The sequence below is a fragment of the Fistularia commersonii genome, chromosome 4 (assembly GCF_037954325.1).
Source record: "Fistularia commersonii isolate RoL2024-O1a breed Wild chromosome 4, RoL_Fcom_v1.0, whole genome shotgun sequence".
NCBI lineage: Eukaryota > Metazoa > Chordata > Actinopteri > Syngnathiformes > Fistulariidae > Fistularia > Fistularia commersonii.
Window position 1 is genome coordinate 8,750,899 of NC_141287.1, and position 14,854 is coordinate 8,765,752.

Below are 14,854 nucleotides of genomic sequence, written 5' to 3' on the forward strand. Positions count from 1 at the left end.
TGCTATCTTTCTCTACAGATACATATAAAGAGAATAGTGGGCTGACTGTTGCATGGAGGCACATGAATCATGGCACCCAGGAGACTAAAATCTCTAAGACTGCTTACACAGGGGCCTCTGGCACCCGGCAACCAGCAGTGAAGTCATTAGAATCCACTAGAGTTGCTTGTCTGAGAAACGTCCCCCTCTCTGTCCTCGTTCTTCTTATTGTACCTTGTTTTGCTTCTTTACTTATAGTTCCTCCCTCTCCTTTGCATATCCCCTTCACTCTTGTGCTCTTAATTCTATTGTGAGAATGTGAATACTACTGTCAAAAGGAAAAAAAAAAACAGCTAAGCGTGTGAAGAAATCTGTCCCCGGCTCCAGCCTTGAAGTGACTGCCTTGATCAGCAGCTTTGTACACAATCAGAGAACACCTGGATTCCTGAGGACTTATCACATTTGGGGAGAACCAGTCACCTGGCCACTGGTGTAGATGCTGCCAAATCCCTCTCCAACTCAATGCTGCCACTCTTGGGCAAGCTGAGGCATTGCACTGTCACTAGCGCCACAGCACAGCCCGTGATGATGAAGAATGTTCAATCATCACTAATGGCCAGTTGCTCTCTGTTCTTGACAAAGATGATGGAACCTTAGATTTACACCAGCCCAAACAAAAACGTTTAGCTTTCTTCCACACCAATATCTGTCTGGCACACACACAAATAGTCAACATGCCCTGGAACATAGTCTCAGGATGAGTTTGGTGTTAAATCCTACCTTCAGCCAGACAGTGATAAGTTTGATCAGAGGCTAGTTTCTGTGGTAACTTCCCGAGTCCACTGAGAAAAGTCATGACATCATGTCTCACCTCTGTTCTGACAAGCTGTGTATGACCTCAGTGTCCATTTTTAGAAAACCAATCAGCCATTGCCTTTTCATTATTTCCCGAAAGAATATATTGTTATATTGATATACTATTACAGCTATGACGATCTATGAAGGTGACTTAATTTATTTGAAATAAATCTTTAATTTGTACAAGAGGTAAAATATATTTTTATTCTATTAAGAGATGTTTATTGGAGTTCAGTCTGTTTTATTTGTGTACTGTCCACAAATGTGCGTGTTTGTGCGCGCATATGTGCGTTTATTTTATTTTCATTTGTTTGTGTATTTCATCGTTATTGCAGCTACTTGGTGTGTTGCTGTCAACCAGTGCAAGTAGGTTGTTACAGTTCTTGTACTGGTTTGTCCCTTGAAGTTGAAGATTTCAACTAAATTGGTTATTTTCATTTAATTATAAAAGCTGAATGGTGACAGATGTCACATGATTCCTTTTCATTACTTGTAGGTCAAATTCACAGAAATGTGCCTTAAATGAAGCCCCCTTTTAAACTTTTTCAGACATTGTTCCTCTTAATATTCCATACACCTCATACCTGGATAAAGTATTGTTCTGATAACAAAAAATAATTTGTCTTTCGATTGTAAAAAGCACGTGTTATACTGAATGAAAGTGATTTTTTTTTTTTGTTTTTGTCTGGTTTTTCTTTTTTTTTTACAAGGTCATGATCTTATATAGTTTGGTTTGCACTGCGTTTTGTATCACACCCTTCACTGTTGTAATTCATTTATGTCTTATGATAAGAGATGCTAATTTAACCATTAATCCACTCAGATTTATTTTGGAAGGCCACATATCTGTTCTGATGTTTAGAATTGTATGACCAATGGTCATTGAAGGATGCACCTTTTGTCGTGGGTGTAGTTCATTCACTTCTTGTAAATATATATAGAAATAAGCAATGAGTGTCTCTCATGCTTCCTCTTCCATTTTATTTAAGCTTCTTGAAATGCACTTTAATTGCATTTTGTGTGATAGAAGTTACTGTCAATGAAGCTGAAACAGCCAGATGTTTTTGAGGGGATAATGAAGTGCCTTCTTGGGGGAATTCATGAGAATGGGACAATTTTTCCCAGTTGTACTTGTCCACAGACAGATAAACAAATCTGTTAACTATAACCAGTCTATTTTTTGCTCAAGCATTTTAAATGTTGGTCCGACCATTCATGCATGACTTGTTTTGAAATGTAGATCCTGCCTTTTCGATTGAACTGTAAACATTATTCTTGAGAGCAAGTCAATAACATGGTGTTTTGGAGGAAAAGACATTCGCTACTGCAGTCTGGAGTGTCTGATCTATGTCCCAGATTTGAACTGAATGCATGAAAACAGCATGAGAAGACATATGACCGAGAGCGGACTGAAAACTGAAAATTTTTGAGCTCTGCAGGCTTTACGACTCCATACACCCATTACTTCATGTGCCTTCATGCTGTACATGTGTATGCCTGCCTCTGACTTCATTGTCACCATTTCTCGTGGTCATATTTGCAATGAATGAATGGAAGGAAAAAAAAAACGTTGTTTGTCATGATTTAGTTCTTCATGCCATTTGCATCGCCAAGTTTGATTTTACACAACTGTAAATAAACTAGAAAATCAAATGCATCACCATCATGTGTTTAACATCAGTGTGACTTCTTCTGATTTTTCAATAGTGGGAGCCAAACCGGGCTTGTAAGGGTTGTGACTGTGCAGAAATTGAGAATAAAACATTTATTTCAACAAGAAGAGTGAAGACACTCAACTTGAAACTTGTCAGCTCTCCATCCCAAGGCTCGGCTTGTGGAAAGTCTTGTCTCATCTACTTCCGTATTTGACGCTTCCGGCATTCCCTTCCGGTTTCCCGTCATGCACTACTCCAAAAATGGCGTCTCTCTGCGCAGCAGTACAGAGACGTTCGCTGCTGCTATACTCCTGATTCTTTTGTTTTCGGACTTTACAAACGACAGAATCAGTGATTCGTGGAAGAATTCAAGATGCCAAAATATTACGAAGATAAAGAGGAGGACGGCAGAGCCTGCGCCGGCATTAGAGAAGATTTTAAGGCTTGTCTCCTTCAACACGACTGCGTCGTCAAGGTAAGTTGGATTCTGGGGCCCGAGTTTCAGCCTTCCGTCGGGACAGTGTATTAATGTTTGTTTTTGAAGTCCCCCTTTCAATAAATAGCTTGCTCTCAAAATTACAACTCTTGTTCCGAGTAGTTTTTTGCAACAGTCACCCCCTGTCGCCAAATACTACAAGAATACGCGACACGAGAAAAACGCAGTCACCCGGTTATTTAATCGTCAAACCGTAGTGTTTTTAATTTTTCAATTTATTTTTTTAGGGGGGGGGGGTGTTTGATTTTTATTTTTTTTATTTTTAATCCAGAAGACTAGCAGCACCCTAAATCTATGACCATGTGGCCATATGGCTTCGTACAGTTTGATACAGCAGTTTATTTTCTCTGCTTTTAGTTATTCGGTTTTACTGCGATTGATCCGAACCCGAAACACTAAGTCGGGTATATTCAAATGTACAAGGAATTTGATTTTTAGTCACACCATGTCCATGAACTAAGATATGTGCAGACGTAATTTCTGGTCCGTTCAAGTGATTAAAGGGAGCAGGTGGGAGAAGATAATGGTTAGCCGCAGCAAGACACAAAATAATATGTGTAAACGAGATAAACCTAAGTGGAACTGTGAGGCTACGGGACTGGAGTATAAAAAGTGTATACTTTTGTTTTGTACATGTAGGAATAAAAAAATGATAGTGATAAAAAAAATCATGGAAGATAAAAAGATAAAAGAAAAATTATCTTTTTTTTTTTTTTTTTTTAAGGATGATATATAACCTAGTAAAGACAGATAAAATCAACCGTCGGGAGGCCATCACATACTCCATCCAAGGTTTAAGCTATGTTGGTTCAGAGACAAGATCAGGAAAGGGATGAATATATAAGGTAAGTGGATAGAGAGAGTTGATTCAGGTTTCTAAATCTTTTGACTGTTGCTATGACCTTTGTACATGAGAGCTTTTTTGACCTGGACTTTAAAAATGTACATACGTTATTTGTAATGAATCACATGATATATAAGGTCTTGAGAGATTTCTGTGTTCAGTAGGGTGATGGTCTGTGGGAAAAGGCTCTTCTTTTGTCTGGTAGTGTTGGTGTTCAGTGATCTGTCTAGATGTTGGAGGATGTAATGTCATCCAACGTTGACAGGCAGACTGCAAAGGGTTCTACAAGGGTCTTTCGATGTTCCAAGTGGGACAATACCAGCCTTTCAAATGTTTTAATGACACCTGGTGTTGGGGTGACCGTTATTGCAGAGTGTTTGAAAGCAGGAAGGACTTCACACAGCTTCTGGAAGGGTAGGTTTCCACTGTTTTTCCTCCCAAGGGGAAATTGCAGTGCAGTGGGTCCTAAAGCTGCATGGGGGACAGGCAATAGGCATCATTTAATGGTTTGGTAACAGTCTATTTGTGTCTCTGATCAGACACTTAACATTTACAATCTGTACTTTGGAAGTATGTGGCTGTATGCATTTTTTAAGGCCTCAAGAATAATAACAAGCAGGGAGTCTGGTTGTTTCTGCTTCATGTCCATCATCAGGTCAGTTAGGTGTTGTAAATGGTCACTTAGTTGTTTATTTCAGTGAAACACACAAGGGGATATTCTTAAGTGGCCCGTAACTCATATTACATGAAATCTTCAAATATGTCAACATGAGAAAACCTATCAGTAGGAATGCCAGTTTGTATCCCCCATGTTTTGGTTATTGATTATAAATTGTCTCTTCCTTTGTGGTCGCACAATCAGCATTCATTCATTCATTATCTACCACTTATCCTAAACTTGGGGATGCTAGAGCTATCCCAGCTGTCATTGGGGGAGAAGCAGGGTAAACCTTGGTCAATTGCAAGGCCATATATAGAGACGAAAACTTTTCACTGTCATTTTGGCATTTTTCCCATTTTTTTTCCAATTAAACTTTTTGGATTGCGTGAAGAAAACTGGAGAATCCAGAAGAAACCTATGCAGACATGGGGAGCACATGCAAGGCTCCTTATGGGAATCTGACCAGGCTTTTTGGTGCTGTGTGGCAGAAGCACTAACCCCTGCGCAACCATGGCATGCAAAAAAATTCAACATTTGCGTAGATTCTATGCAAATGTATAACTATGTAATGAAGCTACCCATCCGTCGACTGTCTGCTTCTGGTCCTGCACTCAGGGTTGTGGGGGATGCTGGAGCCTATCCTTGCTGTCATTTGGTGAGATGCGGGATACTCCCTGTACTGGTCGCCAGTCAATCGCAGGACCACATATATAAACAGACAGCCATTCACTCACTCGAGGCAATTTTTTCAATTAACCTGCTTAATGTTTTTAAGACCGTGGGAGAAAACCCACACAGACACAGGGAAAACATGGAACTCCACAGAATGGTCCCCTTGTCGGAGTTGATCAGGGTCCTTCGTGCTGTGTGGCAGAAGCGCCACCACGCAGTGTTCATACATCAAAAAAATCATGCAGGACTGAAAAGGATGCAGGAAATATCAATATACATTTATTTGAACAAACACCAGTGAGGCATTTATTACGGGTTTCTAACATAATTTAAGCTATTTTTGTTTGGCAACACAAAGACGATGCATGCTCTGAAATGTTAGAGAAAGTACTTTGTCCTCAGGTGATGATCTGATTGTCTCCTCGTGTTTCAGGAGGGGAAGATGCCCAGTGAGTGTTTAAAAGAAGGCCACTGTAAAGCTCTGCAGACGTCATTCTTTGAGTGCAAAAGGTCAATGGTGAGTCATGTCTGCATGATATCAAACTGGTACAGCAAATAATTTGGCTCATTTTGATCAGACCTACAAAAAGATTAAGAAGAAACATTTCTCCTCTTCCACAAATAAAGACCGCAGTAGAATTTATCACAACAAAGAAGACAGTAATTTTCAAAGCCACAGCAGGAATGAATACTTGCTCCAACAGAAGTATAAGAGCAATACATATACAATTAAAGACAGGTTTCATTGGCTTTAAGAATGTCTTTTATTATCTGAAGAGATTCCTGAAAGTGCTGTGTGGTTCTGAAGTGGTTACTTGTGAACCAAAGCCATAATATTACCAGGGAATAACTATATTTTTAAATTCATTCCAAATCTTTATCTGTTAATAGACTACTGAATATTTCCATCACAGAAGTATTACACTTAAAGCTGTCCTCAAATATTTGAAAGGCCTCATTTCCGAAAGTATCCAAGGGAATTATGTTCTGTTTTCATTTTCATGTTGTTTTCACTTTCTTTTTCTGATTGGCATTAGCATTTTCATATCTGTTCATGCGGAAGGACATCATACTGATTTATTTTCTAATGATGTTACTGTCCTCTCAAACGCTAACATGCCCACAGCTTGATTGGATATTGAGGAAAGACTACTAATTACTTGTCCTAAGACAAATTTGGAAAATGTCCTGTTGAGTACTTGGAGACCCAAACACATTTGACAACCATAAAAGCTTACTGGAAAATGTAACAGGTGTGTTAAAAATGTGCTACAGTGAAAGATGTAATAAATTGTGACTTTCTTAAGAATATATTATATTTGCGAAGCTGCACATTATTGTAAAAAAATAGGAGATGTGGCCACATTATCTCAAATGCTTGTGTATAAAAGTCATACACTGAGCTTCAATTGGCCAATATTAAACCATGCGACAAAGTTTTTTGTTAGACTGATAAGAAATCAGTCAAGTAAAAATCACGTCTGAAGAGAGGGGTAATATGAAGTTCTTCAATTTTGGTCAAAGAAAAAGTTACCCTTGTATTAAATGAATCAAAGGTGAGATGACTTATTGTAAATAGCATGAACTCATGACTATGTTGTGCTGCAGAGAATGACGTGTGTGTGTCCTCTCTACAGCTGGACACAAGGTCCAGATTCAGAGGGAGAAAAGGATATTAGGTCTTCAAGTTGGCGGGTGGCTCATCGTCGAATGACAGGGTGGCCAGTGTCCAGACCTACTGACGAGCTTTCTCAACATCATCATCAAACTGATGAGAAATGGACTGTGACTTTTGAGAACTATGTCCACTGATGCAAGAGAACTCACAATCTGTCAGTGAAATGAAGTGTTGAATTCTTGAAATGTAGTCAATATTTATTGAGTTATTTTGGGCTGAGCAATTTTTTTCCATATCAAAATTTTCAGTTTCAAAGGATAAGGGATAAAGACAATGGGATTGTTCAAGCATGTTTATTCATACTAAAATCAAGGAACAAATTCCGGAAAGCCTTATCCTTTGCAGTATCTTTGACCAAAGTAATGGGGCCCAACATGAATAGGTTAGATACAACAAAGTCATTGACAAACATGCAAATCTTTACTGTAACATAATCTCAAGCAATTGTGTATTGTGTATAGCTTAGTAAAAGATATATTGCCAGCTCTGTTTTTATGAATGGTGTGTGCGTGCGTGCATGGTTTGAAATACAATATGTTGCAATAAAAAGTGAATGAAACAGGTTTTTCTTTCATATTTTTTTTTTTAAAATCAGACATTTTATGTCAGTTTGTATCACTTAAGACAAAGTCTTCAAGAAACAGTATTACATAGTAAAGAATAAGCTTGATGCATATTGAACTGTCTAAAGCTGCTGGTCTTGGAGCGGAGATTAAACTGTCAGAGACATTCGGTTTGCTAGAGCCATTATTTCAAAGCAGCCATCATCATCTGCTTGAACTTTTCCAAATCCACCTTCTTCATGATGAGGGCTTTGTGACTCTTTTTCAGGAAGCCTGCAGTGTCTACTATCATCATTCCTCTGGTGTATGTCCCTGACAGCTCCACACTAACTCTGAAGCTGTCACTTTCTATGACAAAGGAGTCATCCAGGGCAGCTGCCATGGCGTACGAGTCACAGGATACAAAACCGTTGCCGGCTATAAGCTCCTTCATGGACTTCGGGCTCTTTCCTACCTCAATGCTGTGATTGGCAATCCTTGCCATGAAGCGAGCTTTGTCTGTGTCCTGTGCCAGCCAGGTGTCACAAAACTCCTGCAATGACAGAAAAAAGATAAATAGCCAGCACTATGTTTCTCTTTACTGAGTTATCTTATCAGTCACATAATGACTTCCTGTGTTTAAATAGTCAGCTTGTGTTTTTACAGGCATCATTATTGCTCCTTTTTTTTCCAGTTTCAGCTTTTGACAACATCTTTGAGGGAAGAATGACACCTGTCGTAAGAAAGGAATACAAAGATAATGACTGAATGGGAAGTTAAAGAAAGTGTGTTTACTGAAAACTGACATTTTAACAAAAGTGAAAAAACTGGTGCTAAAACAAGTCTGGATTGAGAGGCAGGGCTGAAAAAGGAACATGTATTATCAATAAGTGTGTGCAGCTTTTATGCTTCCCAGTGGACTGAGATTTGTAAAAAGGACCAGTGGCTTCAGTAAGGCCTGAATTTTGATGTTGAAAGTGATTCTTATAAGTACATACCCCGGGTTAGTGGTCTTCTCTGATAAAATGTTTGAAAGGTGTCTTACCCAGGACAGCTTGTTGTAGCAGGTAAACTCCCAGCAGGCCAAGTAGGTTGGGCACTTGAAGTCATTCAGCACAATAAATGCAGCCTCCGGATCCGCAGCAAAGTTGAATTCAGCACAGCATCTGCTGTTTCCACGTGCTGAAAGGATATAAGAATTTACAAAGCGTATCTAAGAATTAGGTTTTTAGTTCAATGACCTGACATGACTTTGTTTTCCTTGAAATGTGACGATCTCCACAACCTTAAACTGAAGCCATTGTTTTTGTTAATGCGTCTTGTATTTTCAGTGTTCAAGTCATTGACCCGTTCTCTTGTTACAGTATAGCGAAGGCATAGTGAGATATTTCACTGACACTCAGTGTTGCCTCCCATGATGTAAAGTCCTTTAAGTTTATGGGGCAGAGAAGGATCCATTCTCACAGCCAGAGCCAGATTGGTGAGGGGTGCCGTGGCAACCAAGGATATCTAGGTGAAGAACACACTAACTTTAAAGAAGCAAGAACATGCAAAAAAGGAAGTCTGTTGAATCTCACACTTACCTCTCCTGGGTTCTCGTTAACAATCCGTATCATGGCTGACACAGCCCCTTCCTCTTGAAGCAGGTCCAGGCTGGGTGCGTTGGGGTCAGGAACATCTCCCAGTCCATCCTGTCCATGGAAATCCCCAGCGTAGATGCAGTCCCCCAGGATCGGCTTAGCAGCACCTCTAAACACCGGGATCTGATAGATTAAAATGAATTAGACATGTGTTAGCACAGGGTCAAACTATCTGTTCCATTAATTTAAGTGTTAGACAAACATGATAGCAATCAACTAAAATCTGCCAATTCTATTTGGTCAACCAAAAGATTACGTTTTGCCAAAAGTATTAAGAATGCTGCAAATTATTTAGCAGACCTTCTTTTAATTCATTTACTATTAATATCATGAGCAGTTTTAACATTTTGAGCAAACCTGACGGAGACTATTTCAACTCCTTAGTGAATTTCCAGAAAATGTACAAGGACATTTTTGGTGCGCTGTGAACAATTTATATTGGAAATAATGGACCTGACCTATGTGACATGAGCCATCGACTGAGAAGAGGGCCTGCACTGAGGCCAATTTAAAGTGAAAGACGTCTTATGTTGTGCTTTAAGACAATGATGCCACTCAACACAGATATTTGTATGTCGATTTGTTAAGATACATCTCAACTAAGTGGTGACATTGGCTTTTGAATTATATTGATGCCGGAGATGTGCCTTGTTGTTTGTTAATGCCTTGTTTCACATGTTGTTTGATTAGAATACCACTCCGGACTTGTTCCTGAAGCGCAATGGCTATTTGGTCCTATTGAGGACAAACAGGTAGTGTGTTGAACTGACGATGTCCTCAAACACAAACCCAAAAGTGGCCTTTTGGCTTTGCGTCTTAGTAGCAGCTGGTACCAGATAAGTGCACCTTGAAGCACACAGACTCTCCCAAAACACAACCCTTAATCAGGCATTGAACACAAGAGGAGACTCCTGCAGAAGCTGGATTTTGTTTTTTCGTTCTTTAATTTATATTAAATGTTTTTTCTACATTTAGAATACATACGAAAAATAAATTCAAACAAGATATCACATGCGGATGCTTTTGGGCAGGGAATTCCTTGACAAACACCTGTTCCACCAACCCAGTTTTCTTTATCAGTCTCAGGTCTCCTGACCTCAATGGCAGACTTGGTGGGGTAAAACTTCCCCCTCCGTTCAACCTTGACACATAGCTAGCGATGACTTCCTCCTTGTCAGATCAGATATCTCAGAACTTGCCGTCAGGTCTTCTGGGATGGTGATCTTTTCAAACTTTTCCAGCCTCTGGTGTGCAGACACTGAGGACACAACTGCTCCACAGTGAGGAATGTAGCTATCGTTGGACTGCAAACCTCACTCACGCTTATAGACAGGGCCCTCCTGAAAAGCTCCCTGATGCAGAATTCAGATACTATGTATTTCTTCATCCTGTGGTTGGGGGTTGATGCTAAAATCACAGAAACAAGCAAACAGAAAAAGACAAAAATAAAACAGTTGTGACACACTGTGTTACTTAGAAGTGGGGAGGCTAATTTCTGACTGTTTATGTGAACATCAAAAGCAAACTTTAATACATTGACCACAATTCTTGGCCAATAAATATTAACTTCTTTAAAAAACAAAGAACTGAATCCCCCGGTTTTGATCGAGAATTAAAGATATGGGGCAACTCACATGACGTGTTGACTCTGTAAAAGCAAATGTTGCATCTTCAGAATTGTGGGTATTATCACATAAGGACCAGAGCCGCCACCTATTGTCATCCTTCTCCAGGTGATGTATTTTTGATGCTCTTTATAATTGTTGATGTCCATGTCTGACAAGCCTGTTTCAGCACTAAAGTCGTCTGAGGAAACAAAATTTTGGCTTGCTGCAGCACAACTGTTTCCATTAAACCCCTAACTGTAAGAGACAAATAAAAAGTTGCAAGTGAGGACAGCCTTGGCAGAAAGCAGCGCGCTGTTTTAGCTTAAAAGAATGACGTTTCCAGAGTATCAACGAGAAGTTTGTCAACACAAAATCCTGACATCGGATTATTTATCATCTATTTACGTTATTTCTGTGCACTGCCTTGCTATTCCAAGCGAATTCTACACTCCGCAGGCGGAGAAAGAGCAAACCGGTGACTCGGCGCGCAGTTGCGAAAGCTCGTCACACCTGCTTACATCAAAACTACCGTGTCCTTTTATACTTTCAAAACAAACCACACCTCTGGTCAATTGATCACTTATTTCAACTGATTTACAACTGCTGGGTATGTATTCGCTAAAAAAGCATTTCAGTAAGTTAAGCTCGAGCTGAAGCATCAATCAAGAGTATAGCCGCAGCCCGGCTAAAGCTTGTCTGACAACACCAGGTTAGTGGTAGCAATTAAAAATACATTTTAACCAGAGGTCCTAACTTGATAATACTAGCGGTTCTTAGTAAATGTTAAGTTAAACAGCTGGTAAAAGTTAGCTAACTGTATGCAAACCATCTAAACAGGGTGCTCAGAAATTAGATGGGATTACTACTTACATTTCCTTTTGTGCAGTTTGTTCCGAATGGTTGGTCTCGGCTCCTGTTTCAGAAGGTTGGTGAAGCAGTCGGACGCAAAGTGGTTCGCTCAATCAAAAAAGGCATTTGCTCTTTGTAGCTGGGATGTTGTTGTCAAAAATGAAAATAATCCAGGCAGCACGTGTTTTTTCCGAGGTTGGCGGCAGATACGAGGATGTACTACGCAGTTTGCAGGCCTTGCTCGTAAATCGGATATGTTGCTCGTATCTCACGCTGAACAAGTAGACAAGTGAGAGGCTACATTTCTCGAAGACTCGAGATTTCCCTCCTCTGGAAGCATACACGTAGCATGATTCGTAATGCATTTTAAGTGTGCATTTTCTCCCTGTGTCTGCATCCGGTTTCCCATTCCAAAAACATGCAGCAGGTTAATTGGAAAAAAAATGGGAAAATTGACCCGAATGCGAGAGTAAACATTGTCCCAAGTGACCCTAACCCAGTGGTGGGCAAACTTTCTGGCTCAGGGGCCCACATTGACTTTTAAAATTTGACAGACGGGCCGGGTCACCACATGATGCGTATAAAAAAATAAATAAAACACATTTGTTAACAGCACATATCAGACTCGTCTGACATTTGCTTTGAAAATAAAACCAGCTTGGTTTTGAAGGCTCTGACGTTTACTTGCATTTCATGGACAAACCGTTTATTCCCGAGTAGCTTCACGTCGAGCTCATTCATGTGTGTCAGCATGTCCACAGTAAAGGCTAAATCACAGGAAAATTCTCAAGTGTTCTCAAGTAGCTCCAAAAATGAAATAATCTCCTGTTTGAGCTCCCACATTAATTGATTCAATCATTCATACCAAGTATGAATTCGGTACCCATCGGGACAGATTAAAAAGCCAAACGGGCCGGATGTTGCCCGCGGGCCATACTTTGCCCAACCCTGCCCAAACCCTAACCCTGTACCCCGCCTCTCGCCCGATGACTGTTTAGGCTCCAGCATCCCCCGCGACCCCGAATGCAGGATAAACAGCAGACAATGGATGGATGGATGAATTTGGATTATGTCACAGAATGAGTTGTTTGGAAGAAGAAAATGAAAATGCAGTGTGGATAACTTATTTTAGTTTGAGTCAAAATATTGCTACATTCAGAAAATGAAAAAGCATTCCGCAAATGCATTTTAATTCGAATTGCATTACTTATATGCGTCCATGTCCCCCCCCCCGTACGTGTTAGAATCAAAAATGGAGTCGTACATTTTTAGGTGTTAGAGCTATGTAAAAGTGATTTTACAGGATATGGGCCTGTCGTAATATTTAGTGTCTTGTGACCGTGTCAACCAATTGTTCAAATGCCAGGAACCCTAGAGGAAGGTTGAAGTGAATATTTAGGGATGTAGTGAAAGAGGAAGTTAATTGGTTTGAGAGAATGGAGTTTTTTGACTGCAATACAATAAACGAGTAGTCCATAAAAACAAATTAAGATTTCTCATTGAAAAAAGAAAGAAATGGAATAAATCATATTTAACACTGCAAAGAATAGAAGTGTACACAATCACTAACACAAGTAAGAGTACCCATCAGTTTAGATAAAATAAAATTCCAATCTTTAGTAATGGTGCATAGCAAAGGAATTTTACAAGCATTGATTTTGAAAGAAAGCACGAAGGCAATAGTAGAGCCAAAATATTCCCCAGACTTTAAAACTGTAACTGTTTCTAATCAAATGTACTTGTTAAAATAATTTGCTTTATTCTATTGGTATCGAGATGATTGGATTCATTTGAATATCACAACTAAGTCACACTTGAGTTGTCTCTGTATGACTCTTACCCAGTCTAATCTACTGAAGTAAAACTGTTTGAATAGATAACCGATTAATCATCCACTTCATGTCTTTAAGTCAGATGACTTTGGGAACAACAACCTGTTGAAGGACACACTAAAGCGTGTCCAGAAAAGTCTCATGATGATCAGAATTCCAATTCATGCACCACGGTAGCACTGACCTTTTTTAAACCTGTCCAGAACAGACACGAACTTAAAGAGAAACAAAAAACGCTGTCTTCACCTACCTCCAGTCTATTGCAAACCTGGAGAACACGCAGTGTGTTTTTACACACATTCTCCACTGTGGTGTTTCCATTCACGCAGGTGATTCCAAGCAGCTTCACATTAGGGACAGCCAATGCCATCATGATGGCCTGAGCATCATCCACCCCGCAGTCTACATCCACCAGAAGCTTCTTCATCCTGGAACCTAAAGAGATCAGAATTGAAATCCACGATGGACAAAATATCCCCTTCCCTGACATCATCTACAATTATCAAGAGATGCTGAGGAAAATTGGGTATCCTCAGGACTGCAGCAGTCCTCTACCTCAGTGGATTTTTAGCATAAAACATGCAAACCCACCTGTTGAGAGTGTAAAAGATCTATGGGGTGTGCAAGTTGTTCTGCTCCCAGGTTTTAAGCAGCGGCGGTCGGTCGACAATAACCTTTGAACAGCACAGGAAGGCAGATTGAGTTTGAATTATGCACTATGAAGTTAATGATTCCAGTTGATCTTCCTTCAGTTAAAGCGATTAGAGCTGTATTTTGTACAGGTCGTCTGAGGACGACTAACGCCTCCTCTCTCACTCAGCTACTCTGCACAGATATTTTGATAGCAACAGAAAAAGAGGTGATCCTTCACATTTTTATTTTCTGAGAATGAGCAAGGAGAGGACAAACTAGCATTTATAGTAAAACGAAAGCACGAAAAGTGAAAGGTTTTAATGGGTAATTATCAGAGCATGAATATGATATAAAGGGTAAGAGTAATATTAAACGGGTCAAACTGTGTCTTACCTCGTTGTGGAGCTGAAGTGTTTGCCAAGTCTGACAGCACTTTGTCTTACGGTTAGCGCCATTGAAGCTAAACGATGGACGAAGAGCTCTCACTCTGTTCCATTTTCAACATATAAGGAATTAATATTCATAGCTCTGCGAATCCTCATATGAGAAAACATTATTTAACCCGCGTAACAGAACCACATGAATTTCATATGTAAAACAAAGAAGAAGCGTACGGTTGGCGAGTTTATGGCTCCACCCGTTTCACACACACGTCTTCTTTTCCAGAAAAGCCGACAGACAAGATCATTTTCTTGCCATCTGTTTGGACCTTGTTTTACCTCACCAGCTTTTAAACCCAGAGCGAGTCCTCTGTTGCAATAGACGAGCTGCACCTGCGTCATTTCCGGTCAAGACACCGTCAAAGAAATTAAATATTTTCTGTGTTACTTTTATAGTGACAGTGCAGTAAAGGATATGAAGTAACAAAATAGAATTAAAGCAGTCAAATAGAATGAAAAATTCCAATT

At 39.8% G+C, this 14,854-nt stretch overlaps 3 protein-coding genes and 1 long non-coding RNA gene across 4 annotated transcripts in view; 2 read left to right on the forward strand and 2 right to left on the reverse strand.

The window, feature by feature from the left end:
- The window catches only part of mgat4a (alpha-1,3-mannosyl-glycoprotein 4-beta-N-acetylglucosaminyltransferase A), a 37,361-nt gene extending 34,867 nt beyond the window's left edge, over nucleotides 1-2,494 (forward strand). Inside the window, exon 16 of the mRNA XM_086145117.1 lies at nucleotides 19-2,494. Coding sequence (XP_086001243.1) covers nucleotides 19-45 — 27 coding nt within the window. The 3' untranslated portion in view covers nucleotides 46-2,494. The remainder of the gene's footprint in view (nucleotides 1-18) is intronic.
- A 110-nt stretch (nucleotides 2,495-2,604) lies between these two features.
- coa5 (cytochrome C oxidase assembly factor 5) lies at nucleotides 2,605-7,421 on the forward strand. The gene is made up of 3 exons (XM_086145119.1): nucleotides 2,605-2,967; nucleotides 5,599-5,682; nucleotides 6,803-7,421. The coding sequence occupies exons 1-3, from the start codon at nucleotides 2,866-2,868 to the stop codon at nucleotides 6,842-6,844; spliced, it is 228 nt and encodes a 75-aa protein (XP_086001245.1). The 5' UTR covers nucleotides 2,605-2,865; the 3' UTR covers nucleotides 6,845-7,421.
- Nucleotides 7,121-14,603, reverse strand: LOC147234572 (inosine-uridine preferring nucleoside hydrolase). Its single transcript, XM_086145118.1, has 7 exons — nucleotides 14,340-14,603; nucleotides 13,905-13,987; nucleotides 13,564-13,748; nucleotides 8,969-9,148; nucleotides 8,783-8,894; nucleotides 8,431-8,567; nucleotides 7,121-7,938 (listed from the first exon to the last, which is right to left on the reverse strand). The coding sequence occupies exons 1-7, from the start codon at nucleotides 14,399-14,401 to the stop codon at nucleotides 7,591-7,593; spliced, it is 1,107 nt and encodes a 368-aa protein (XP_086001244.1). The 5' UTR covers nucleotides 14,402-14,603; the 3' UTR covers nucleotides 7,121-7,590.
- Nucleotides 9,251-13,069, reverse strand: LOC147234573 (uncharacterized). Its single transcript, XR_015106028.1, has 3 exons — nucleotides 11,503-13,069; nucleotides 10,660-10,887; nucleotides 9,251-10,432 (listed from the first exon to the last, which is right to left on the reverse strand). It is a non-coding gene; the product is annotated as an uncharacterized LOC147234573 (long non-coding RNA).
- Nucleotides 14,604-14,854: the final 251 nt, after the last annotated feature.